This window comes from Echiichthys vipera (genome assembly GCF_963691815.1).
Source record: "Echiichthys vipera genome assembly, chromosome: 18".
Taxonomy (NCBI): Eukaryota; Metazoa; Chordata; class Actinopteri; order Perciformes; family Trachinidae; genus Echiichthys; species Echiichthys vipera.
Window position 1 is genome coordinate 24,526,037 of NC_139843.1, and position 27,857 is coordinate 24,553,893.

Here is a 27,857-nt window from a genome sequence, read left to right on the forward strand (position 1 = left end):
TCAGTTGTTACTCTTATCTCTCATAAATCAGTATTACAGAAACGTGAGATGACTCATAAAAGAGCTACCTAGGGCTTTTCTCCCTCACAAACGGCAGTGTTTGTGTGTATAATGTTCAGAATTTCAGGCGTATTTAATGAACAAATAAATAACAATGTTAACCTGCCGTGATTTGTGCATGAGAGCAGAAAGAAATCCACTTCTAAAAGTCTGTGTTCAGCTCGCAGGCTGCTGTAGTTTTCTGCCATATTAAGTTATTTTAGATGAAACACAATAAAAGCATTTGAATAATAAAAAACCAGCGGTCTTTTATTGTGAAGAATTTATAGGAAATAAATGTGTTTATCTATTTCAAAGCTACTGAATAAGGAATAAACGGACGATTCAATTCAATTTTATTTATAGTGCCAAATCATAACAAAAGTTATCACATGGCAGACAGTTTGATAATAACATTCAGAACACACAAGAGACTCTCAGTGGTTTCTGTGATGTTGTTGACACAGTCTGTGAATGCTGACGTACTTCCTCTCATGCAGGTGGCATCAGTTGAGTTGGCGGTTCCTAATGTGGACAGAGTCACACACCTGTTCTCACTACTATCTGAATGTGGACACATGCGGCCGGAACCACCTCCCAATGTGGTTTTTGATATCCGATCTCAATGCGTCCTGAGAGTTTTTCACCTGTACTTAGAGCTTTCTACTTGTGTTCGGATCACTCAGACCACATGTTAGTGCTAAATGTAAACAGGGTCACACACACGCTTCAATTACATGTGCTGGAAATGCAACACAGACGCACATTGTGCACATACACACACACGACCCAAGAAGGAAAGGTTCCTGGACTTCAGGGTTCCTTTGCATTCTCATCAGTTAGAGAGTGGCCATTCATAAGTTTTGAACAATATTAATGTCAAAAAATCTACAATAATTGATGGCATTGCAACCAGATAAAATATCTGATCTTAGGCTCCGTTCACACTGCAGTTCTTAATGCACAATTCCAATTTATTGCTCGTATCTGATTTTTTGTTTGTCTGTTCACATTACCTGATTAAATGTGGCCTGTCTCGCGCTCCTGAAGTGTCCCTCATGTGCAGTTGATCATTGATGACAACAGTGTTGACGGAAGAGAACATATCGGGTAAAAAAAAAATCAAATAAAACAGATCGGTGACGATAAGACCCTTCATGTCTAGCTTGCACCAAAGAGTCACCCCAAATACTATGAGGTCTAACACTTCACTCTCCCTCCACTGGCCGCCTGCTTCACTGCTGTCCTCCATGTTGATTCTGTTCCTGACTCCTGCCTGTGGCACATTTTTTTTTTTTTCAATCAACTTTATTTGTCATTCATTTACAAAACAGAGCAGCGCGGGTCAAAATGACGTCAAAGTCACATTAAATGTGACCTGGCTGTTCAGATTGTGGTCGCATTAAAAAAATCTGATACGTATCAGATTCAGTAGCACATTTAAAAGTGGCCTGATTCTGATTCAAAATGTCAGATTCAATGGGACTTGTGCTGTTCACACTGTCAAGAGCTAATCAGATATGGGTCACATATGAGCGAAAAAATCAGGTCGCTTGGAACTGCAGTGTGAACGTAGCCTTAGAGTCTTATATGGCCATTAGAGTACCAGTTTGGGTTCAGGAAATCATATTCCACAGTCCTCATTGGCCTGGCTCAGGGTGAGCAATTATTTCCCATGGGGGGCTACATTAAAAATGAATCAGGCTGTCAAGGGCCAAATACTATATGTTACAGAATTGGTTGCCTACCTACCCAGTGGGAGGAACGGGTGCTACATATACCGTATATTCATGATGCTATCAGCAGCCACAGCCCATTCTTTGTGAATTCAACCCCTGAGGGTCACATATGCAAAAGGTTTCTCAGCATGCAACTGGTGGTGTGTTTGCAGGACCTGTCAGAACAACACCAGAAGACCCTGGCCCAGCTGAGGAAGCAGCAGACTCTGATCCTGGATGAGGAACTCATCCAGTGGAAGAGGAGGCAGCAGCTGGCTGGCAACGGGGGTTCTCATGAGGGGGGACTGGATGTCCTTCAGTCCTGGTATATACTGGACTATACCATTTATTTTGACTGCCATATTATATTATTGGGTTGAGATATTATTAAATGGTTGTACCTGCCACATGCAAATGCATGATTATTTGATAAAACCCTAGAATTCATATAAATCTATAAAAAAGGATAAACGTATCAACAGGATGTCTGTGCACTAGGGGAACCCAGCCTCATTTTCTCCTCTTCCCTTTTATTTCTACCCCTTCTCTTCCTGTCCACCAGGTGTGAGAAGCTGGCTGACCTGATCTGGCAGAACCGGCAGCAGATCAGACGCTGTGAACATCTAACCCAGCAGCTTCCTCTGCCGGGCCCCATGGAAGAGCTGCTGAGCAAACTCAACGCTGACATCACTGATATCATCTCCGCCCTGGTTACCAGGTGAGAACTAGACTTCACCTCTTTGGTTGTGGAGAGTGCCTCTGGACTGGCAGATGGGGTCACAGGTTCCCTCTTTTGAAAAGCCAGGGTTCGGGAAAGGAACCTCCATCTGTTTGATTCAGGAGGAGAGATGCTGATTCTGTCCTGATTGTGGAACAGTGACTAGGTCTTTACTCTTGTGAGGATGCTGTTGTGTTCTTTGAAGAGTCCATCAGTTTACATGTGCTTTGTGCAATTGGAAAGGGCTCATTTGCCCCCAGGATCTCGTGGGGGGTTGTATCCTATGAGTTGCCAGGGCTGCAACTATGAGCAATTTCTTGTATACTTGAAGTTATGACTGTGTTCTCAGTAGGTGGAGGGCTCCTCCAGGATGTGATTCATATTTTACGGACACTGGGGTCATAGCAAAGCTGAAGTCAGTGTCTGATATGATGACCCCAGAATTGCAGATTGTGACCTCCAATGTACACTGGAGTGGTTTGCAGTGAATGATTTAAAAGAGCTGCACTTGACATTTAGAACATTAATGTAACGGCAAACATGCGTCGCATGCAAACAGCGTGCTGTTGAAAAGTCACTGCTACCTGCCCATCATCTAATCTGCCATTCAAACCATATTTACAAGGCAATGCACAGCATTGGGAGTAATGTCATCGATTTTTCAATTCAATTTTACTACACTTTAGGTAAGGTCACAGTATCTTTAATAATAATTTATTATAGTAGGTAGTTATTATATACAGTATTAACCCAGCAATCTTGTGCACACAGTGGCGACGAAAACCTTCCCTTTAACAGGCAGGAACATTAAACAAAGTTTTAAGTTTACTTTTAAATTTGGGGACAGTGTCTGCCTCCCGATTAGCACTTGGGAGTTGGTTCCACAGGAGAGGAGCTTGGTAGCTGAAGGCTCTGCCTCCCATTCTACTTTTGGAGACTCTAGGAAAGACAAGTAGCCCTGCATTCTCAGAGCGCAGAGATCTAGTCGGGTAATACGGTACTATAAGCTCTTTAAGATACGACGGAGCCTGACCAATAAGAGCTTTGTACGTAAGGAGAAGGATTTTAAATTCTATTCTAGATTTTACAGAGATCCAGTGCAAAGAGGCTAATACAGGAGAACTATGTTCTCTTCTATTTGTTTTAGTTAGTACACGAGCTGCAGCATTTTGGACCAACTGGAGACTCTTAACAGACTTATTGGAGCAGTATCTTTCTGCGACTAATTTCTCGAGGATCTTAGAGAGAAAAGGAAGGTTAGATATAGGTCTATAGTTGGCTAGTACCTCTGGATCAAGACTGGGCTTTTTAAGAAGAGGTTTAATTACAGCTACTTTAAAAGACTGTGGTACATAACTTGCTGATAAAGTCATATTAATCAGTAGATGGCTTAGATGATGAAGTAGTTGAGGTTAATTTGTGACGGTCAATTGGAGAAAATACGTCAAAGGATTCAGTGTCTTGCCTGAAGGACACTTCACTTCACACACGACATGCGAATTGGACGAGCCGAGGATCTTGTAGAAGTATTGATTGAAGTACTGCAATGAACGCTCTGTTAAGTTTAGTTCTAACCATGTTAGATGTCTTATTCATGTGGATCCAATGATCCCATCGCTTACTTCTCGAGCATAGGAGATCCACAGGTGTTGTTTTACTGATCCATTTGTTGTGGCTAAAACTTTGACTGTTTGTACCCCTTTCATACAGAGGACCTAAAGAGAGCAGCGCAAAAGAGTTTGTGTTTAATTTTATTTATGGTACACTTTACAGAGTAGGTATAGATCACACTCTATGACTTATTTATGATTTACATAGAGCCAACAAAAACCTTCCCTTTAACAGGCAGGAATGTCAGACAGACCCAGCTCTGTGCAGGACGGACATGTGCCTCCCCAATTTCTGGTTGTCACCTTAACCCGACACTCAGTCTGCAGTGTAGTTCCATATTTGCTGCTGCTTAACCACAGCATTACATTGGTAATGCTGAATAAAGTTAAGTTTCTCTTTCACATCTCTCTTTATACTTGCTTCCTCAAACGTGCTCTGTTTCTCTTTAAAGCTGTAATTCCTTAACTTGTTTAAATATTCATAGAATAATGAACCTTCCACACAAATGATTGTAATTGAAATTCCCTGGTCAACAAATAATTCATATTCAACCTCAACCTCACCATCAGCTGGCAGCACACAGCTAGAAGCCTGCCTTTTTTTTTCTTGGTATGAAATACAATATATTCATCAGTGAGAATGCACAACAAGAGTTATCTCAGGCAAGGAAATGTTTTGTTGTTGCTGTTGTTCTACTGGCTGTTTCACACTGCTCAACCTCCATGACAACATTGTTGCAAGGGTGATGGTCCACTGCCCATTGGCCAGGACAGGATCATTTCTCCTCTTTATTCTTGGGCTTAACAATTGGTCAGATTTTACTCTAGTAAGGACACTTTAAAGTTCATAGGTGTTTCCCTATCTAGTCTACATGCGCTTTGAATTAGTTAGCTTATACTTGGTATGTCATTGGGTTTGCTATTGTGATAGACCAATACATCAGCCGTTATTTGCATTTTTTAGATGTATCAGCATCGGCCGATGTATAGACAGGTGCCCAAAGGCAGCTTTTTTAAAATGAGACTCATAACATTTGTTATCATTGTTTAATTTTATCATGTAAATTGAGGGAGCAAAAATAGTATCGGTTCGAAATATCAGCTCAAGTAAATCGACAGTCCGTATCAGTCATCGGTTAGAGCTGATGAAAAAAAATCGTTATCTGCATCGGCCCTAAAAAATCCATATCTGTGGATCCCCAGTTTGAAAGGATAAAGAGTACAAGGGCTGATTAGGCCTAAAAAAATGTATTTCAGACCGACCCTTTCAATTTATGTGCGACCCAAATTGTTTTATGAGTTTGGGGAAGAAATAATAAGAAAAGAATATTATACAAATAATAAATTGAGACGAACTATAATTACGTTTTTGTCCAGCACCTCTTCATCCTGTACAGGGATGAGAGAGTTCTCTCTTTTTTAAATGAAAGCAACGGCTTCTCGGGGGGACTGTGTGCAGACGACTGGATATACGGGAGTGCTTGTTAATGTTAAATGGTCGCAGGAGAAAGGTTGACATATGTAATATCTCCATTGTTTGCCCATGCAACAGCATGACAAACAAAATTGTAAGATTGGGTTCGAAGTATTTTGAAAACGGTCTTAAAGAAGTCGAGCAGTGCACTTGTTCACTTGTGTCTGCAGCCGCAAAGTGGACCGAGCTGATGGATGAATGAGACCGCCAGCTGTTTATTTCTAAACACACGCTATGTGAGCGAGAGTCACTGAAAAAACACTTTGATTACTTTGTCTCTTGTTGTAATGTCCTTATACACTCACCGGCCACTTTATTAGGTGCACCTGGTGCTTAATAAAGTGTCAGTGTGGTCTTCTGCTGCTGTTCCCTCTCTGTAGAAAGTAGGTGGTGTTGTGTGTTCACAGAAGCTCTCCTGCATTCCTCTGTTGGAACCAGTGGATGTTTGAGTTACTGTTGCCTTTCTATCAGCTCCAACCAGTCTGGCCATTCTCCTCTGACCTCTGACCTCTGGCATCAACAAGGCGTTTGTGCCCACATAACTGCCCTCACTGGATCTTTCCTCTTTTTGGGACCAGTCTCTGTAAACCCTAGAGATGGTTGTGTGTGAAAATCCCAGTAGATCAGCAATTTGTGAAACACTCAGAGCTCCCGCCTGGCACCAACAACCACGCCACGTTCAAAGTCACTTCAATCACCTTTCTTCCCTGTTCTGATGCTCGCTTTGAACTGCAGCACATCGTCTTCACTATGTCTACATGCCTAAATGCACTGAGCTGCTGCCATCTGATTGGCTGATCAGAAATGTGCGTTAACGAGCACTTGGACTGCTGCACCTAATAAAGTTGCCGGTGAGTGTATAACTCTGCTAAAGTGTCCTCTAGGAGCCAAAACGCGTGCTAAAGTGCCCTCTTCAGTGGTGAGGACACGCTATATGTGCCCTTTTTTTTCCTTTTCGCCCCTGCCCTTCACAAGGTCTGTGCACGCCACTGCTTCTGACTTTCTGACAGCTGAGATTGACGGTTTGGTCAGATACATTTTAATATTACTTGAGATGTCTTCAATGCCAACTGTCCAGAGCTGGTTTTTAGGAGTAGAAAAAAGTACACAAAAATGAACAAAGCGTATTCATCGCTGCCGTAAAGGAAAATAAAAAAATAAGATAAATTCCCTACCTACCCATCACCTCAACTGACAACCAACAGGAACCAAACTTTTTTTTTTTAGGCCTTACTACAAGAAACTTCTGTCCTTAACTATAAGTGGATTGAGAGCTGCGTTTGCGTTCTTGACAAGAAGCACGTTCTGTGTGGGTGTATGATTTTTGTCATTGTTAAAATCTCTTATCCTAAACTGCGTCCATACGCTGAGCCAATGTCCATACACCAATGTTACTGCCTCCCCAACTCAAATCCTAACTCAAATCCTCTCATGAGAGAAAAGGTTGACCAGTCATGTCATTGTCCCTTCTTCTCTTCAGTACCTTCATCATTGAAAAGCAGCCGCCGCAGGTGTTAAAGACTCAGACCAAGTTTGCAGCCACTGTGCGCCTTCTGGTGGGCGGAAAGCTCAACGTCCACATGAATCCACCTCAGGTCAAGGCTGTCATTGTTAGCGAGATGCAGGCCAAAGCTCTGCTGAAGAATGAGAGCACACACAGGTGAGGGGCACATGCCATCCTTGCGATAGCGATGAATGCATTGGTAAAACATTATGGACTCTTGGCTGATACAAGGCTTAATAATTAGAGATTTAAGCAGGTACCTTGTTGGATATTATAAGACAATGAATGAATGAATGAATTGGCAATTACAAAAGAAATAGAAATGGTTTTATGGTGGTTAGTCATCATGTGTGATTAGCTGTTGAGTGTAACTTTTGTTTAAGATTTTTTGTGCTATACTCACTAAGAATGTATGTCTGTCCATTCTAACTGCTTTCTTTTGCTTTGCCAGTGAAAGCAGTGGAGAAATCCTCAACAACAACTGTGTAATGGAATATCACCAGGCCACTGGCACCCTCAGTGCACACTTCAGAAACATGGTAAGCTCTACTGTTTAAGTGGTAAGAGTAAAACATGACTGGAGATCAAAATTAGAGAACAAATTCTTAATAATTTATTCATGCTGTAATATTGTTATTTTTTATTGTTCAGAATTTGATAAAATCTCCGCTGAGACTATACCACTGCTGTATTGTTACAGCTGTACATGTTTTTTAAATAACCAAGGCACTTCAACAAAAACCTTTATTTGGTGAAAGAAAAAACAGTGATCAAAATTAGAGAACAGTAACCACTGTGTCAGAAGAGAAGATTTCAAATATGTTTTCTTCTCTAGGATTCAAAAATGAACAGGAAGTGTAGAGGCCAACGCTTTGAATGATTTTAGAACATCTGCTCCTACAGGACATCACTAGTTTCTCACACTTTTTTCCCAGAGATTCTCTATAAGGTTTAGATCTGGACACTGGCCATTTCATTGTTTCATTATTCTTAGCTTCAAGGAACTGCAAATGTAACTGACTTTTTACACACTTTGGGTTCAGTCTTTCCCCCATCAGACCCAAATAAACTAAACGTCCTCTCATCACTGAAGTCACTCTGGACCAGTCTAGCGTTTTTATTCTTTCTGCTGATGAGAGGTTCGGTCACTGCAGAGTGGGCTTTCAGTCCAAAAAGTCTGAAACAATGAGACACTGAGTGCAGAGACAGATCCTTGTCCTGTTCAGCACTGAACTGGAGACCAACTCCAGCTGCAGTGTTGAACTGATTCCCCATTGAGAGTCTTTACATCATATTTTCCTCTCGTGCACTTGTTTTACGTGGTCGACCGGCCTTTTTGAGGGACTTAAATTAATCTGTGTCCTTAAAGTTTCAATCTTCTTGAAATCCCAGACTGTGAACGCCCAACCTCTCTCTGATGGCTGAGAGGGTCATCCCTTTGGCCTTCATCTGGACAACCTGCTGTCTCAGGGTTTCAGTCTCCTTAGAGCAGCTTCCATCTTGGAAAGTAACCAGGAGAGCTGCAGATAAATAGGGTGTGTCCAACAATGAAGTCAGTTGTCACCAGGTGCAGATTAACACCAATAACTGGGAGGGAGCTGAAAGGGTTCTCTAATTTTGATCTTTTTTTTTCACAAAATAAAGGTTTTTGTTGAAGTGCCTTGGTTATTTAAAAAACGTGCTAATACAGCAGTGGTATAGACACAGAGGATATTTTATCAAATTCTGAACAATAAAGAATAACAACCTTTTCAGAATAAATCAAGTATCAATAATTTGTTCTATAATCTTGATCTCCAGTGCAGTATTCAGTATAGTCTATAGCGATGTAGAATTGTTTCACATTAAACACAAATTTGTTTCATTGTGTAACCAATAACCAGACTAAAATTAGGCTTTGAACGCCCTAGGGATCAATTCTGAGTCCTGTTGTATTTGTTATTATGTGTGTCTGAAACTCGCGGTGCAGACCGTGATGTGACGACACCGCCCTAACTGAGGAGGAACTATGAAGAACTCATCTCAGATCTTATGCTAATTCTCAACAATGTCAAAGCTTGAGCTAACCGTCCTCTTTCCTGTCCGCTCACTTGCATCACTAGTTGACGCCTGGTTGTTTTGGAATAAATCCGTGATTTATGACCATTTTGATGCACTCTCCTCCAGCATCTGCTTCTTCTTCATTCTGGCTTTTTCAGCCCCTCCTTCCTCTTCTTGCCCTCCATCAGGTGTAACTGAGCAAATCCAATTCCTTTTCCACTGTAAGAAAATCCACTACTCCAACCTTGCACGCTTTCTCTCTGTCTGACAGCCACTCATTCATCCCCATTCGTTCATTGGATAAATGCAGAGCAATGATTGGAGCGATATGCAGTTCCCATTTCCCATGAGACTTTGCTCCAACCATTCTACATTCGTTTATGAACAAAAAAACAAATTCAATCATTGGCCATTTTATATTTGTGGTCATGAAAGTTATGTAACGTCTGAATAAAAAGAATTAAATCAAGATAGGAGGCTAAACAAAAATCAGAAGGCTGGATTAATGAGAGTGAGTGTGACACTGTAGCAACCATGAGTGAGATGTAGAGACACATCAAGTGTTAGATATAGTGGTTGGATACTGTGTAGCTACGGCTTAAAGAGATTTCTGAGGTTTTCACAGGAACGGAAATCTCCCTATTGTCTCGATGGCCACTTTGCTCCTGGTTTATACCACATAACAACAATGTCCATAGTTCGTTTCCAGCCAAGGACTGGCATTCAGAAAGCACATACTCCAAACATTGATAATAGTAGTACAGAGAATACAATACAAAATGAGAGAATGAAGGATAAAGCTGGCTTTCTTACTCATATGTTTTTATTACCACCAGATTCCATGAAAGCTAACAATGAACTGTTATTGCTAACAAGTGCATCTAGAGCCTGATATATCTTATTTCTCTCAGCTCATCAAACAAGCAACTGGAGCATCATCCTTGACAGTTGCCTTGTAGGAAGCTTGAAATTGCAGTTGCTCAGTTGTGTCAAAATGCACTACATCAATATGAGTGTGTCTCTCATCTCCTCCTTTCTTCATACAGTCACTGAAGCGGATCAAGCGCTCGGACCGTCGAGGTGCAGAGTCTGTGACGGAGGAGAAGTTCACTGTTCTGTTTGAATCACAGTTCAGCGTTGGGGGCAACGAGTTGGTCTTCCATGTCAAAGTAATCAGCACATGTTATCTAGCTAGGTTACTGAATGGTCAGCTTCACTCCTCTGCCGTCTGCTACTGATCTCATTTGCACTGTCTCCTTTGGAAGACTTTAAATACCAACTAGAATCTTTGGCTTTGTCTTAGACTTCTCCAGGCCTGATATGAAGCATTAAACATTTAATAATAATTGATTATTCTAATGAATCCAGAAGAGTCTTCTTCGTTAATCTGTTCCTTAACCCGCAGACCTTATCACTGCCTGTGGTAGTGATCGTCCACGGAAGTCAGGACAACAACGCCACAGCCACAGTCCTGTGGGACAACGCCTTTGCTGAACCGGTGAGTTGGCTTCTCATGGTGAAGTATAAAAAGGCCATTGTGGAAAGCAGACCATCCATGTCAGGTGGTGACTGTACCAAATAATAGTTCCCCATAACCTCAAACACAGTCTCTCAGCGTGTCAGGCTTTAGTTCAATTTGAACCAAATCCCAAACGGAGCCAAACCAACAATGAATGTTTTAACTAACAAGTATTATGTGTATCGAAGCCTGACATATCTTCTTCCTCTGTTCCATAGGGCTCTATTTTGTCCTAAAACTAATAAAACAGATCAGTGAGCCACAATGTAGTTTATTTTGACTAAAAATGTTGTAATATGTTTTTTTTGTTTAATTGATTATCTTTGAAGTGAAAATTGAGAGTTTGAGTGACCTGGCTGTTTTTTGTCTTTTCATGGGATTTTGAATAACATTAGACTTGTACAGTAAAGAACATATACGTCATTACTCTCAATGAGCTGCTTAATATGTCACTTTATTTTGGCTGTAGAGCCCATCTGTTTACCTTACTCAGCCAGATGGATTGATTCCAATTGTCTCAGCAGATCCATCTGCAAACTCTGGTTTGGAGATCTTTTGTGAAGGGGCGAAAATACTAGTTGCTGATTGGATAAAACATCTGTCTATCACTAACATACGGGCCAAATCAACCAATCAGATCAACGAAGCGTATGGCGTACTAACCTCAAAGCCAAAGCTGATTAGTTCGGTCGCTTGGTCAAACTTCTCCAAATTTTCTCCTCCGCATGTTACCAGACTGATCTAAGAGTAACGTACAATGGAGCTCAGAGATCGGGATGGTCTCACGAGGCTTCATCTATGGGCCTTTCAGTGAAATGTACCCTTATTTTGTTCCCAAATGATGAATCTATTGGTGAATCTATTGAGAGACAACTGAACTATACAAATTACCTGACAAAGTCCAGATCTGAACTCCTCCACTGTCCTGCTTTCTTTCCTCTGTTTTCTACTCGCTCTCATCACCTCAGGGCAGAGTGCCATTCATCGTGCCAGACAAGGTACTGTGGCCCCAGCTGTGTGAGGCCCTTGATATGAAGTACAAGGCAGAGATGCACAGTGGGCGTGGCCTGTCAGAGGATAACATGGTCTTCCTGGCACAGAAAGCTTTTACAAGCAGCAGCAACAACCCCGAGGACTCCCGCAACATGACCATATCCTGGGCACAGTTCAACCGGGTGAGGCCAGCTCGTTGTACATAGCTCAACAGTAGAATTCTGATGGACTTGCACTGTTCAGAAAAGCTTTCCAACAGAAAAAGTCTAAGTGATAAACCAGTCAACTATGTTCTTGTCTGCATGTAAACATACTGATGGAGAATGTTTCATTTGTGCAGGAGAGCTTACCTGGGCGAAACTTCACCTTCTGGCAGTGGTTTGATGGAGTTGTGGAGCTCATGAAGAAACATCTCAAGCCTCACTGGAACGATGGGTAATGAGTGTTTTGTGTTGATAGCTAAGAAGACAATTTCTGATCAAGGTATGATCAAAAGTAATTATAGAGCAATAATATTTTGCTGAGTCTCACAAAGGTTGAAAATATATTTGTGGACTGTTTGTATTTTTAAAGAGTAACTGAACAGCAGACTGTGAAGCAGTGTTTCAACTGTGAAATTGTATTTGATGCATTTACTGAACAGGAAGTCTCAACTTTGAAGAATGTGTTCTTGACATAAAAAAGCCCCTACTATAACAGGAAGGTCGTACCAGCTTTGATTTGCAGGTGTGTTTCTATGTAATGCTAGGGCCATCCTGGGCTTTGTAAACAAGCAGCAGGCTCAGGACATGCTGCTGTCCAAACCCAACGGCACCTTCCTGCTGCGATTCAGTGACTCTGAGATCGGGGGCATCACCATCGCCTGGGTGGCTGAGAACCCCAACAAACCAGGTACCAGACTGCTGAGCTTTTAAGGTCCTGTTACAGTGTCATCTGAATGAATTCCTTCTGATGAATTAATTCTTTATTAAAAAAAACAATGAAACCCTTACAACATGCTTTGCTCTGCTGAAATGCAGCATTCATTAAGTTAAGTTTGCTCAAAGTTCAATTTTCTCCTGTCAGTATTGTCTCCGAAAGCTGCAGTAGGTAAAAGCAAAGAAAACACCTGAATTTGAAGCAGAGTGAGGGCCCTTCTGCAGCTCTCCCTCTCCCCTCTTTGTCCTGAGGCAATATGAACTCTCTCTATCTCTCTATCTATCTATCTCTCTCTCTCTCTCTCTCTCTCTCTCTCTCTCTCTCTCTCTCTCTCTCTCTCTCTCTCTCTCTCTCTCTCTCTCTCTCTCTCTCTCTCTCTCTCTCTCTCTCTCTCTCTCTCTCTCTCTCTCTCTCTCTCTCTCTCTCTCTCTCTCTCTCTCTCTCTCTCTCTCTCTCCCTGCCTACCCCAGTGTGTGCTTATCTTCATTCATGCATGACATCGGTGGTAAAGAACTCATCTTAATCTCTGCAACAGCATTGTTATTCCTTGGTATATCCAGTGATTGTTTCTGTCTTTGTCAAGGTGAAAGGCTGGTCTGGAATCTGTTACCTTATACAACCAAGGACTTCTCCATTCGTTCCCTGGCTGACCGTATCAGTGACCTGAACCACCTTCTTTTTCTCTACCCTGACCGGCCCAAAGACGAGGTCTTCGCCAAGTATTACACCCCTCCACTTTGTATGTATCAGCCTTGCTTATTTGTATTCACGTCAACACATCGCTGCTATGAGCCAATTACGCATCTGTACCCACTGTAAAGTTGAAATTGCTTAATTAATTATTGAATAGGTATTTTTCAAAGCAGTGTGTCTCTCTTGCAGCAAAAGCAGTGGATGGATATGTGAAACCACAGATCAAACAAGTTGTGCCAGAGTAAGTTGTTTGTTTTCTCTGTTCTACAACGGAAGTTTAATGTCTATTTGGTATTTGAATCCCAAATATGATGCAGCACACCTCCATCTCAATAACTAAGGGCAGAATACAGTGTATTCAGACCCCTTCACCTATATCACATTTGATGTTGCAGACTTGACATCGTTCCAATTAATTTTTACCTCTTGAATCTACACTTGAATTTGTGTGTGTGAACACACACCTGTCTACTATGTTTAAGTTCTCAGAGATGACAATGCATATCGGAGCATAAACCAGGCCTGTAGGTGGAAGGAAGTCCTGCAGAGATAGGATTGTGTTGAGGCCCGGATCTGGAGAAGGCTCCAGAAACATTTCTGCAGCAGTGAAGATTGAGATTACATCACATTTAAATTAGCTGACGCTTTTGTCCAAAGCGACTTCCAATAAGTGCATTTAACAATCAGGGTACAAACCAGAAGAGCAAGTTTTTAAGTCAGAGTGTTAGCTTCAAAAAGGCCAATCTATAAAGTGCTACATATAAGTGTTTATTTATTTTATTTTTTTAAATAAATCATCTTCTTACCCTGCGGTGGAAGATGTGTAGACTTTCTGCTGTCCGGATGTCGATGGGGAGCTTGTTCCACCATTTTGGAGCCAGTACAGCAAGAATCGTGACTTAGTGGAATGTACCAAGTAATCTCCTTAATTCTTAAATAGTAGAATCATCTAGGGCTCTTCCTAGAGCTGGTAGCTTGGGCAAACTGAGTAAATGGGGGACAAAGGCCTTTGCAAGACAGGTGACCAAGGACCTGACACACAAGTGCCTTAGGGACAACTCAGTTAATGTCCTTGACTCTGGCCCAGTCAGAGCCCAAACTTTAGCCCAGTCAAACATCTCTGGAGAGACCTGAAAATGGATGTCCACTGACAGTCCCCAACCAACCTCAAAAAGCCTGAGAGGATCTGTAGAGAAGAAACCCCCTGGTATGCAGTTCTTGTTGCACTGTACCCAAGAAGACTCAAGGCTGTAATCGCTGCCAAAAGTGCTTCAGTTAAGAACTGAGTTAAGGGTCTGAATACTTACGTCTTTTTTCGTTGATACTTTGATAAAGTTTTCACTTTGACATTATAAGGTGTTAATTGTAGATTAATGAGGTAAAAAGGGATCTGAAAACGTCCTTAATACACTTTATACAACTCATTTAATGTAATTATTTGAATCTAATGTAAGTATTTAAGGTGTCCCAATATACATTTTTGACAGACACCTGCCAGTCAATCAGAAATGAAAAATATGTCCTTAATTAGATTATGATAAGGTGTGATCAGTCAGTAAGGCTAGATGCGATTGTGGACATATTCATTTCTGAAATAATGTGTGGCATGTATATCTGGTAGATTCACCACTCCGAACCCTGAACCCATTGGAGGAACTCCTGCGTTCATGGACCAAACAGCGTCTCCCTCTGTGACCCACCCCAACAACTTTAGTGTCTACCCTTCAATGTAAGCACACTCCTTTTTATATGTATTTACCCAAGATAAGACCCTGCAAACACTACACTGAAGGATTACATTTTCTTCGGACCAGTCCCAGCCTGGTCAGATGTGTACATGAACTGATGAAGCCTCTTGGATGACAGGTGAAACGTCTTCCTAGACAAATAACCAAGTCCAGTTGCTTTTGACTGAAATTGCTTTGAGGAGAACGATGACCTGGACGAATGAGAACATTCACAGGCTTTCATTTTCTGGCGATAATAGTTGCATACTTTTCCTGAAGTGAAATGATCAATACAGCATTTTTACTTGTTGTTCTTTGTTTTTGTTCTCGTATTGCTACTGCTACTTAAAGTGGCTTTAATCTATTGCTTTATGCAACAGTGTATCAAATGTTAATGTGAAGGGTTTCTATGGTAGTGAAGAAGCTTCAGAGAGTTATCAGCTGAATCTGCAGCTCCCCTCAGCACACAGCTTTATAGTGAGTTTCAGCTCGTTGTTCGGCTGTCCCGTCTTTAACTTTGTTTTGGTTCACTCTCACTGCACTACCTGCTCAGCAGCAAACGGCAGCCAGACACAGTTAGAGACGAGCTGGTGAACACACTGGAGCATTTGGCAGATAAAGAGACATACAGTTTATTATATTAATTCAATTCAATTTTATTTATAGTGCCAAATCATAACAAAAGTTATATCAGGACACTTTACAGAGTACGTAAAGACCACACTCTATGACTTATTTATGATTTACAGAGACCCAACAATTCCTCTGTAGAGTACGGTGGCAACAAAAACCTTCCCTATAACAGGCAGGAACGTCGGTTGGAGACTAGAGCTAAAAGAGCGTGAATATTGGACTGACATTTATCAGATTGACACAAACACTAATCTCAATGAATTATTACACTGGATATCAATAATACTTGATTTATTCTGAAATGTTGGTATTTTTTTATTGTTCAGAATTTGATAGAATATCAGCAGGTCAGAGTCAAGCCCGCGGCCGAGGCCTCAAGGACCTTCAGCCTCTTTACATGGGGCGACTGCTCTAACCACTGTTCCACCGGCCGCCCCGTGCCATTGTATTTTAGCCGCAGATCAGTCTGGTAACGTGCAGTGGGAGAAATAAGAATCATTTCATCTGGCGGAGTCATGTTACTACTGCTGTACTAGCATGTTTTTCTTTTTTTAATAACCAAGGCACTTCAACAAAAACCTTTATTTTTGTGAAAAAAAACAGTGAGCAAAGTGCCAAAAATCCTTAGCATTAAAGTAATGTCTAAGAAACCCACTCCAGTTAGTGAACTGTGGAAGAGACTGAGTCAGAATGGACCCAGATCAAACCAGAGCAGTGTGAGAAACTAGTGATGTCCTGTGGCTGCTCCGGTAGCACCAGTCCTGCTGAATCCACCTCACTGTCAGCCATTGTGATTTCCTTGCTATTGCGCATCTGGTGACACCGCAGGAGAAAAGCAGCTTATGGTTTGCTGTTGGCTACCTGAACCAAGAGAAAATCCTTATGTACTCCCATCATCTGAAGATGTCAAAACCCAGTGGATTAACTCTTTTTTTTTTAAAAAATGTTTGACTGAAATGTCCCTACAACAACAGGGAAACTCTACACAGCAGGATTCACTTCAGGATTCACTTCAAAACTGAAACTCAGGATGGATTGACACCGGCTGTTTGGGACCCAACTTCAAACTTGGAAGCTGTAAGTTTTGACTTTTTTAAGTTTTTCTGTTTATTTTGCAGGTTGGACAGTTGAAGCTAATGTGGCTAGTTTTGATTTAAGCCCACAGACTGGGTCAACATTGGAGTAACAATGATGTGATGGTGAGACAGACAGTGGCTACGTTCACATTGCAGTTCACAGTGACCTGAATCTGTGTTTCCCCTCATATGTGACCCATATCTGATTCTTTTGACAGTGTGAACAAGTCCCATTGAATCTGACATTTTGAATCAGAATCAGGCCACTTTTAAATGTGCTACTGAATCGGTTTTGACGTCATTCTGACCCACGCTGCACTGTTTTGTAAATGAATGACAAATAAAGTTGATTTAAAAAGAAAAGGTGTGCCACAGGCGGGAGTCAGTAACAGAATCAAAACAAACATGGATGACAGAAATGAAGCAGGCGGCCAGTTTAAGACCTAATTAGTATTTTCCGTTTTGGTTGCATGTTCGGTTGCCGTTACCATGCTCTCTTCCGTAAACACCGTTGTGGCGTGATGTCATCAATGATCAACTGACCATGGGGGTCACTTCAGGAGCGTGAGCTGTTCCCACAGAAATCTGTAGACAGGACACATTTAAAGACGTAATATCAAAAGCCAAAAGAAATCAGAATTGTTCATTAAGACCTGCAGTGTGAACGTAGCCTATGTGAACGTTACTCCTCCTTTGAAGCCAGTTAAATAATGACAGTAGGATGTAGGCAGTGTTGTGCTAGTTACTGAAAAATGCTAACTAGTTACAGTTACATCATTAGAAAAAGAAACACTATTACTTTACTGAATACTAGTATCACACTAACATTAGTATTATTGTATGCCTCAGCAAGTTACACTCAAAGTCAAATGCTCTGTAATCAATTTCGTCCTCCACCTGTTGATGATAATGTAGAAAAATATAACGTTCTCTCATCATACTGTAATCACCTTGACAAATGAATCTGCAGCTGTCCATGGTTCGCCCTGATAAATGACCGTATAACGTACCACTGAATCTGACTTGTTCTACAGAGTGACCTGATGCTCGGCCCTGAAGCTCCTGTTTGAAGAGGTGTTCCTGGACATTCTCTGACTCTCCTCACAGTATGAGAAATCATCATCAGAGGAAGTTATTACTGAACAGATGTCGTGCTTCAGTCAAGCAACGGTGTGAAGACCGCATCAGGAGAGTCTCAGTATCCACAGGAAGAAGCATCAGAATGACCACTGTGACCTCAGAGCTCCATTAACAGCTGGCAGAACTTCAGTATTCAAGAAACTCTTTACTCTGATGAAGGACATGATCTCACCTCAAAGTTAAAGTTGCTATTTTGTGCATTATGTCTTCTAAATCTATATTTACATGCCATTGACTATGCATCAGGGGTGCAAACTGGTGATGGCCCAAAAAGATTACTGTTCTTTTTTGCCTGAAAATAAAGAAAAGCATCAATGTGTGGCGCCCAGCCCCCTTCCCATTATGCATGCTACATTTTTTCTATACAAGCTCTGTTTAAGTGACATGTAACAGCCGCAGTCGCATCTGCTGTATTTATTTATTTTGTGAAATTTCAAATAAATTACATTAAAGGCAATAAATTCTGTTGTCATTATTAATTAATTAATTTAAATTAGTTGTTACTCTGTATGATTCATCACTTGACAGGGCTGTCAAGTTTCAGAACATGACAAGAGTTAGACGTTAGTGCCATGATGCATTTGGCCGCGGCGTAAAAAATTTGGCCTTTTTTCACATCGATTTTTCCCGTTTAAACAGCGATTTGTGATGTCTTCACCTCCAGGCCAGCGTCTCTCCCTGCTATGTGGCCTCCTAATACTAGTCCTAATTAACCAGAAATTAGAAGTGAAAATTGTAACAAGAACTTTGACAAAAATACATTTATTTGTCAGTATTTCATTTCAAACGACACTCCATCATTTAGCTGGGGACATGTCTTGTGTTGAAGGTATTTGTTGCAGATTTGGATGATTTGATGATAGAGGCAGGGGGCTCCCACTTAAAGCACTGTGGCTCGAGGTCCGCCATCTTCACTGTCATTATTGATGACAGAGTTCCCTCAACAGCCAAACTGTTGCGGGTCTTGGTCTTGTTCAAACCAACCAGAGAGAAAATTTGTTCTGCATCGGTGTTTGAATGAGGAAGTACCAAGACCACCTTGGCAAATGTGCTCATACCTTGCTCACCTTTAAAAAATGTACATAGAAAGCCTAATTACTCTCAGGTATTTTTGTGTAGTATTAAGTTGATTATGTCATTGGGTATTCCCATGAGTACAGAATAATTCTTATTCCCCCAAAAGCTCTCAAGGTCAAACATTGCTGGGTCTTCGGGCCTGGCAATTTCCATGGACTGGTAGTCCAGAAACTCCTCACTCAGTTTGTCCTGCTCCTCAGGTCCATTGTATGGGAGAAGTTCAGGAAACCTAAAAAGAACACAATGTGCACCGATCTAGTAAAGCATTGTAACTGAAACATGGGTTATTTTTCACATGTAGTCATCAAACAAGAAAATGTGACCCCAGCCTGCTCTTAAGGCTGATCTACTTGTAAAGCATATTGGGATAACTTGTTAGGATTTGGCACTATAGATTAAATGTACTTTACTTGTTGGTTGATACCTCCACTAACCTGACGACAAAGTAGAAGGCATCTTCCACGCCACACTCTGCTGGACATCCAGGAACATGCCATGATTTATCACTGCTGCTGCGGTGTAATGTCTCCTGCTTCAAGCAGCCTATTGAGTGTAGCTCGAGTAGTGAAGCCATCACCAACTTTTCTCCTACAAGAGCCACAAATCAACAACTTCAGAGGTCCTTAACGATGCTGTAAAGAAAAGTTCTAATTTCCGACCCAATGTATTGATTCAGCATGTTTTCTGAATCGGTCCAAGCATCTCCTGTAACTCAGCGAACACATAATCCATTCCAGCGTGGAAGGACAGAAAGAAAAAGGCCAGAGTGACATTTTCTTCATAAACGGCACAAAAATCACAGGGCATGGCCTCGGCAGCGGTCTGTGCTCTCTGGGTGCTCATCTAGTTCAGTACTGTGTATTCACTGTAATAATATTTCTTTTACAATAATTCACTGTATTACAGGGCATCATCGGGGGACTTGCTATTCTGCTAATCAAAGTCTAGGTTTAAGACTTTAATGTTAAGTAAGAACTGGCACATACTGGCTAACCAACACTCCACTTGCTCCCCTTTCAAATGCGCACCGTCACTCTTTCAACTGACACCGATGGGATATCAAATCATTATTTATGATTCAAATAATTATGTATGATTCAAATAATAAGATCATTATTTATCAATAAAAACATATAATTAAAATAATTATTTATGATTGAAATCATTTTAAAAATCATTATGAATAAAATCATTTAAAAAATCATTATGAATAAAATAATTTTAAAAATAATTATGAATAAAATAATTTTAAAAATAATTATGAATAAAATAATTTTAAAAATAATTATGAATAAAATAATTTTAAAAATAATTATGAATAAAATAATTATTATAATTAAAATAATTTTGATTGAAATAATTTAAAATAATTATTTCTGAATAAAACAATTATTATAATTAAAATAATTATTTCTGATTAAAATAATTCAGCAGCAGTGATCAAATTCCTGGAGAGGGGCTCCTCCGCTGCTAGTTGCATATAGAGGAAACGCTGGACATTGTGTGGTTGCTGACTTATGTGTGTGAACCTCCTTCATGAAAATGTGGCCTCTGTCTCTGTTGTTGTCCTGTCAGGAGTGACACTATGTTGGACGCTGATGGAGACTTCGACCTGGAGGACACGATGGATGTGGCGCGCCATGTGGAGGAGCTGCTCCGCAGGCCTATGGCCAACCAGTGGAGCAGTCAGCAGTCCTGAAACCTGAAGCTGCTGCACACCTTCAGGTCTTGTCCATCCAACGGAAACACCCACAATGGCAAAACATTTCCTCTGTTCAATCAGTCTCTGGCGGACCCACATCTCAATTCATTTTTCAGTTTTAGCTCCCCATAGGAGTTTCGGAAGAGTTCAGATCTGGTTATGAATATCCATCTACTTGCCTACATTTCTCTATAGAGACCTACCACCAAAAGTCAATGTCACTGACATTTGACAGAGGCTGCTGTTAATGTCCTCTCCCGCTTGCCATAGTTTCTCAGGGTTGACTTGTAGCTGGTTTGGATCAAAGGGATCTAAACAAAATGAAATATAGTAAGTTTTTATGTAAGCCTTGCATTCATGTACTGTATGTCTGATGAGCTGCGATAAAAGAGACTTTTGCATAAAAGTTCACAGTTGACTAAGTAACTTTTGCCGAACATCAGCCTCTTGAGGCGAGTAGTATTTACAGGATGATTGAAAACTGAATTGTTCTTTTCTCTTAAGTCAGTTGCTTTAAAGATATCCCTCTGTCATTAGCTTAGCTATGGCTTAAACCTTAAGACTGTGTTGTCAGAAACCAAATGAAGTGTTTTAGTCCAAACTCAGCTGCTGTGTCCTGTAGCCACCAAACCACCAAAACGTCACTAGAGGTCAATGAACCTGGGGCTTCACTTAAACCTGCTGCACACATGGTTCAGCTAGTTTAACTTAAAGGTATCGTGTGGAGTTTTTGAACACAAGTAGCACTAATGGTTTAGTGAATGGGTCCCCATTTAGTTTTTCTCTCACACATAAACCTGCGTGCATGTGGTGCAATTCACAAATCTGTCATGCTATCATACTGATCATAGAAACCAGTGGCAGCTGATGGTCTTTCAAGGAGGGCAAGCTAATTTTTCCCACATCATAAATGTTTGTTTATTTAGATGTAAATTCTCCCCTTCGTTCCTTTTCAAGAAGATGATCTGTGACCTTGTCGTACCAACTAGGCGTCTTTTCCAGGGACTTGACCAGTGTCCTCTCAATGGCAGCAGAGCCTTGGCCCAGCTGGAGCTGCTGCGCCAAGTGTGACCGCCTGTGAGTGTGAGTGAATCGTGACGGGGGGAGAAGCTCCACAGCTGCATTTGTCCAATGAGCGTCTAGTTTGGCTGCAGTGGAACAACCCGCTCTACGCTTCCCCATTGAAGTCAGTAGAAGCTGAGCGTCCAACTGTTTAAAGAGCTGTGGTGCTGTGGGGATGAATGAGAAGGAAGCTCCCCGGTTACCTGTGATAAGTAGCTGATTCTGAACAAAAGAACGAGGCTTTCTAGCGCGTATTTAGTCAATGAAATGTACACACAGCAGTACGTATTTCACCACTTTTTAGGGGAAGCTGAGCTTCCCTTGCAGTCTTAGAGCAATCGGCCCTGATAGAAACACACTAATGTACCGGCAATGGCATGAAAGAAGAAGACTGCTTGCATGCTAGCAAGTGAACATGCAACATGAAACATGTGAACGGTGCAAGTTTGGTTAAAAAGAAATGGGCTATGGGGCAGTCAGTGGCCCCATGTAAAGAGGCTGAAGATCCTAGAGGCAGTGGCCGCGGGTTTGACTCCGACCTACGGCTCTTTGCTGCATGCCCCCCACCCCCCACCCCACCCCCCACCCCATTTTCTGTCAGTCTTATGTAATAAAGGAAAAATTGCCAAAAAAATCAATCTTAAAAAAAAGAAAGAAATGGGCTTTGCAAATGTTTTAGAAAAATTTGTTTACATTCAAAAACAGAAAATGCACAGTAATATGTTATTTTGTGACAATCAGAACTGCAGCTAGACTGATAAAACAGAGTATCCTGTTTCAGTGGTGTTTCTGAATTCTCCACTCAGCAGTTAGGGCGCACTCACACTGTCCATTCGTACTGTGCCCCTGTGCTTTAGCATGATTGTCCCCCCTCCTTCTTCCCCCGTGGCTCTGGCCCGCTTGTACTCACATTACTTGAAATGATCTGGGCAGCGGCTCGAATGCGTATTGCTTATACGTCATCACCCCTCAGAGATTTAGTTTTGTCTGACTGTTTTTGAACGTTTCATCTGTCCAAATCTGCAGTAAACACTTCACCTCTGCATCAGGCCACCACGAACACTTCAGCGGCATCTTTTGAAATGTCCTTTGGGAAACAGTCTTATATAAATAGTCTCACGACCAACGTCAATGCTCGTGCTCCTACTTGTGCAATCATGCTTTACTGAATTCCATCTCTCCGCGGCCAGGAAGTGCGCTCCGCTTATGCACTGAACAGTTGCACTCACACTGAACAAACTAGACTTTAGCCGTGAATCGCGCTTGGGCCCGGTAAGAAAGGTAAGTGTGCGTAGACCCTTAGAGAACCAAACTGAGGCTCAACTGTAAGATCATTTTCTCAGAAAAATGATCGTCTTAATCATCATAATTTTGACACCACAATCAGGTTCAATTGAGCACACAGCTGTGTTTTAAACTTCCAACAAATTCTAGTCTGGCTGAACCTCTTCCAAACCACAGCTAAGCTAGCCAGATGCTAAGTGACAAAGCAGCAGCCTCGGGGTGTTTACTTTTACGATAAAACCACCAGCATGTTTTCTGTAACATGCTGAGACATAGTGTAACATTAGAGTTTGTACAGTAGAGTTTGTTACCATTGGTCACCATAAGCCACAGGTCACACTAGAATAAGACTTTAACAGCAAACCCATGGAGTGTGTTGAACCGAGTTTTATGACTTCTGATTTCAACTTCTTATAAAATGATTTGTTTTATTCTTTGGAATGTTACGTTGTCTGATTTCAAGTGCTGAAAAGGGAATTTTAAATCTGTCACCGCTTTTGTATAATATTTTATATTACAGCCATTCTCTGATGTGTTTGTCCTTCTGTACACTGCCTTAAAGCAAAATGTTCTAATGGTCATAGAAGCCATAATTTGCCTCATGAAGTCAATAACTGCTTATTGATTTTAACACTTTCACAAGTCAGATATTCTTTTGTTTTCTATTTTTCACCAGATTAAGTTTTAAATACAAATCTTGGTATGATTATGATTTTAAGTGATACTTTATCACTATTTTTACCTTACATAATATAATAATAATATCCATTTGTTCATCAAAGTACATAGACATTCATTTGGTTTCTGTTTCTGTTTCTTTCATAACCCCTTTGTATAGATCAAGATCCCAAAACAGTGATAATGTCTTTTAAACACCACACCTCCAGTCAATTCTAAATGAGGCCTCAAAGAGTTTACTGAAGTCCCTTCTGAGGTTTGCCTCCTCCAGAGCCACAGAAGACTTAATAAGATGTTCTCAGGCTGTACACACGAGAAATATACTCGTGGTAATGCATGGACACAGATTCCCTAACCAAACGGGGGGAGCTTTTTTTACCTGCTGGGAAGAATATTTGGGAGATTGCTCAGTCAAGGTTCAACAATAAAACTACTGCCCTTCAGAATAAAAGGGGGGTGGGCGTACTGTAGTGTTTAGGCAGTGTAATGTGTGATTTATACCCACCACACAATAATGGAACAGTTTAATTATCTCTGTCTGAAAAGTAGAATATTGTAACACCTGGCCTCCTTTGTGCCGCACATTATCCGGCTGTTAAGTCGTGAAGTAACACCCTTTCAAAATATGATTTCCGGGTCCAAGGCGCTCAGAGCCTCATATTTCTACAACACCGCAGAGCCGGGTTCCCCGTTGTTTGAACAGATCTGACTTTTTACAAAACAGCGTAATTCCCATTTTACCTCTTTCTTATTGAAGAAAAAGATGTCAAACTGACGAAATAAGTGATTGTAATAGGTCACATGTTCGGTCGTTGTTGTCTGTTTTGTTTCAACAGAGTGTTTGGACCCGGAAATATATATATTTTGAAAGGGTGTGACATCAGACTGAACAGCCGGATAGTGTGACCATCAACCAGAGTCACTGTGCAAATCCTGTTAGATTTTTATTTGCCTGTGATGGAGTTCATGTTGGGGATCTAACAACAATCAAAGAGGAATTGTACAAAGTGCTGGGTCTCACCTGTTTTAATTGAATTCAGTTTTATTTATTGTGTCAAATCATAACAAAAGTTATCTCAGGATACTTTGTTCACACAGACCAAATTCTCTGATTCCCAGAGACCCAACAATTCCCCCATGAGCAAAGTCATAGCCAGGAGGTGACAGGAGACTGGAGGCTAATCACAGGTCATTTCAGAGAGAGGGAGCATTCCTATTGGCTCAGCACAGATGGGAGAATTCAATTTCTGGCATCTGTCGTTTTTGTTTGTTTATATGTTACACACTGCTGCTTAGGGATTATTTCCCTATTTTTATTCCGATTATCAAAACTAACCTCTAAACATAAACAAACAGTAACTAAGCATATTAGGGTTTACAAATCTGGGTGGACAGTTGATTAAGACGCTCACTCACTCACTCACTCACTCACTCGCTCCCCCTGTGATTCTATTCTGATTCTGAATCCATCAAGCGGAGTTGACTGCACTGGGACCAGTGGAGAGCCATGGTGTTTTGGAACCCAGTGGCAGTGTTTACACGACTACACTCTCACTGTACGTCATTGGTTAGTTATCATGATGTACCCGAGTTGAAGTGACCATTGTGTAGTTTCACTACTCCAGTCCAATGTATTAGCTGCCTGACACATTTCTGTCCAAACCCAGAGTAAGCTTGTCATTTAACCTTTGGGATTCTAAACTTGACTACAACCTAAAACAGTTTCATATTTTCAATAGACTAATGAGTGCAGTCACACAGACCCAGAAAGGTTTTTCTAAGAGTCAACTCCAACATCCGAGATTGCTTTGTGGAAGTCAGACTGTGACGGTCACAGGGATATGACTATGACATGTTCATAGAGAATCGTATTCCATGTGTGAATAAATGCCAAAATGGAACATTAAGTCATTTATGTGTGCGGTCTTACAAGCTAAGCTGAGTTATCTGTCAGCGGATTCCCTGCTTCAACCTCAGACTTTGTAATACTTCTTTCAGTCACAAGTGTTTGTTGACCATGTATTCACCGCTTCTGAAAGTGCTTGAGTACAATCATTGTGTCAGATCTGCACCTTCATCATGAATCCGCCTCTTCATATGAGGCCCTGTTTAGACGAAGACGATCTAGAAAGGAAATGTAAAAGTGGCGTTGCATTCTCACTTTTTATTCCGCGTTTAGACGAGCGTCTTTGGGGAAACTCTGCGTGCACACGGTGACACAAAAGTATGATATTGGATGTAGTGTCCACATCAGGTGTGTAGGTGGACAACAGCACCCAGAGCTGGTGCATGCGTAGAAACGTCCTTCTTCTTCCCTCCCTAGCATCGGAGAAGCAGGACGCCGTACAGTGTGACAGGGATCTGCAGCACGGTCTGCAGCCTCCCACTGCCTCGGCTCCAGCCAGGACACTTGAATGTCCCACTGATGGAATTAAGATGATTTGAATTAAGTGCAGAAGCGTTACACCCCCAAATATTCCATTAGTACTGGTTATAAAAGCCCCCCGATTCAAAGCATCAAAGTATTATGTATAATAACTATAGACTAGAGAGGTCTTCAACAGGTGGTCATCAGGTTTACTGCAGGGGTGGCTACAAGTTATTGTTTGATTATTGCTTTTTTTCTCCAAAAACTTTTAATATGTCTGAAAATATACCTTCATGAAAATCCAACATAGCCTATTGGATGAGAGACTTACTGGGCTATAGGACCACAGATCCAGGATTCCCTGGGACTTACATATGTTTTTTTTTTATGAACAACAGCCATTGCACAACAACACAACCTGCCAAAACGATGGTAGGTGAAGTACAATAATAACATAATAAATAGAGGTGGGGCACATCACTCTGGTTGCATCTTTCGTCACTGTCCATTAGGTCTGCTGAGTATTTGACTCGTCTTTTCTCATGCACACAATCCATTTACGCCACCGTTGGTCCAAGATCCCTGCTTTCATCCTGAAACAGTAAGTCAGTCTTTCTATGGAGTACATTTCCTCCACTATGGGACGACCAGTAGCACAGTGGTTAGAGCAGTGGTCCCATGTCTGCAGCATCCCACCGCCTCGGCTCCACCCAGGAACCTTTGAATGCTCCACTGATGGAGACAGTCCCACATGTTTGTTGTTGTTTACCTGAACTCTGCACACGTACGCCACGTGAGCCAGCGTGAGCAGATCAGAGCACACTTTAGTGTTTTTTACCCCTTTAGACTGAAACAAAAGGTGGAGCATTTTTAAGATTTACACTCTGGAGGGGGGTTTCACTTTTTTGGCGTTTTTAAGCACCAAAGCATCACCGTCTAAATGAAGGGCACCTCTGATCCACCATTTTTTTATCGTTTTCACCCACGAGCGTTGTCGTGTAAACAGGGCCTAAAACTTGATTCTAGATGCTCAGTAATAACCTCTAGGACATGTTTCTTTTCTGTGAAGCTTTTGTGTGGATGAAGGCTCAGTAGATCGATCTGTGCCTTGTGGCTCGTTGAGGGACACCCCTGTCCGTACAGGACATTTTAAAGCCAGTAATGCTGCACTGCTATCAGCCTCAACTGAGGAATGTCTAATCCATTTAAGAAAACACAACCCGACCAGAATGAAAGTTAACCCAGTAAACCTCAAGAAAACTCACTATGAAATACATGTCCAATCACATAAACCAAATAATACCTGCTTTTCTTACTGGCGTGCTTCTTTTGCCTCTTGTGCTTTATGTTAGATTGTTAAATAAAAGCAGAAACACAAACCTTGAACCTGTACTTACTCAGCATAAGCGAACAGGCACCAGCAGTTATTTGATGTTAATGCTAATGCAGTACTCATGTTCTCCTGCTCGTCTTTGGATGGACTTCATGTGCGTCCGTCTTCAGTGTAATTCCTTTTTCAAACTCTGCTGCTGTGTGTTCGCTGGCTTCTGTGCAGCCTGTGGCTTGTTTGAGAACGTTGTATTTACTTCCACATTGTGCCACATTGTGCTGGAAGTTTGATGATGGGATTAGGGATTTGAAAATAAAGGTTTTTGTAATGACTCATATCCAACTGTGGTTTATTGTTGTCTGATCAGGCGCTTATTTCATTTTTTGGCTACATTACACAGATAGCCACCACTCTGCATGTACTGTATATTTTGAACCTGTGTGGGAGGAAGTCCTCTACAGCGGTGGAACTCATTCAATACATTTATTTAACATTCATTTTTCTAATGATTACTCCAAGCTAATCCAATTCTAAATAACTTAATTTTCAGACTA

At 41.3% G+C, this 27,857-nt stretch overlaps 1 protein-coding gene across 1 annotated transcript in view; it reads left to right on the plus strand.

Annotated features, from left to right (window-relative positions):
* The window catches only part of LOC310960591 (signal transducer and activator of transcription 5B-like), a 37,208-nt gene extending 9,607 nt beyond the window's left edge, over positions 1-27,601 (plus strand). The window contains exons 7-19 of the mRNA XM_083932319.1: positions 1,931-2,082; positions 2,320-2,475; positions 7,040-7,219; positions 7,515-7,602; positions 10,150-10,272; positions 10,509-10,601; positions 11,591-11,797; positions 11,956-12,050; positions 12,364-12,506; positions 13,117-13,272; positions 13,416-13,467; positions 14,848-14,955; positions 20,455-27,601. Of these exons, the coding sequence (XP_083788445.1) occupies positions 1,931-2,082; positions 2,320-2,475; positions 7,040-7,219; positions 7,515-7,602; positions 10,150-10,272; positions 10,509-10,601; positions 11,591-11,797; positions 11,956-12,050; positions 12,364-12,506; positions 13,117-13,272; positions 13,416-13,467; positions 14,848-14,955; positions 20,455-20,578 (1,677 nt within the window). The 3' untranslated portion in view covers positions 20,579-27,601. The remainder of the gene's footprint in view (positions 1-1,930; positions 2,083-2,319; positions 2,476-7,039; positions 7,220-7,514; positions 7,603-10,149; positions 10,273-10,508; positions 10,602-11,590; positions 11,798-11,955; positions 12,051-12,363; positions 12,507-13,116; positions 13,273-13,415; positions 13,468-14,847; positions 14,956-20,454) is intronic.
* Positions 27,602-27,857: the final 256 nt, after the last annotated feature.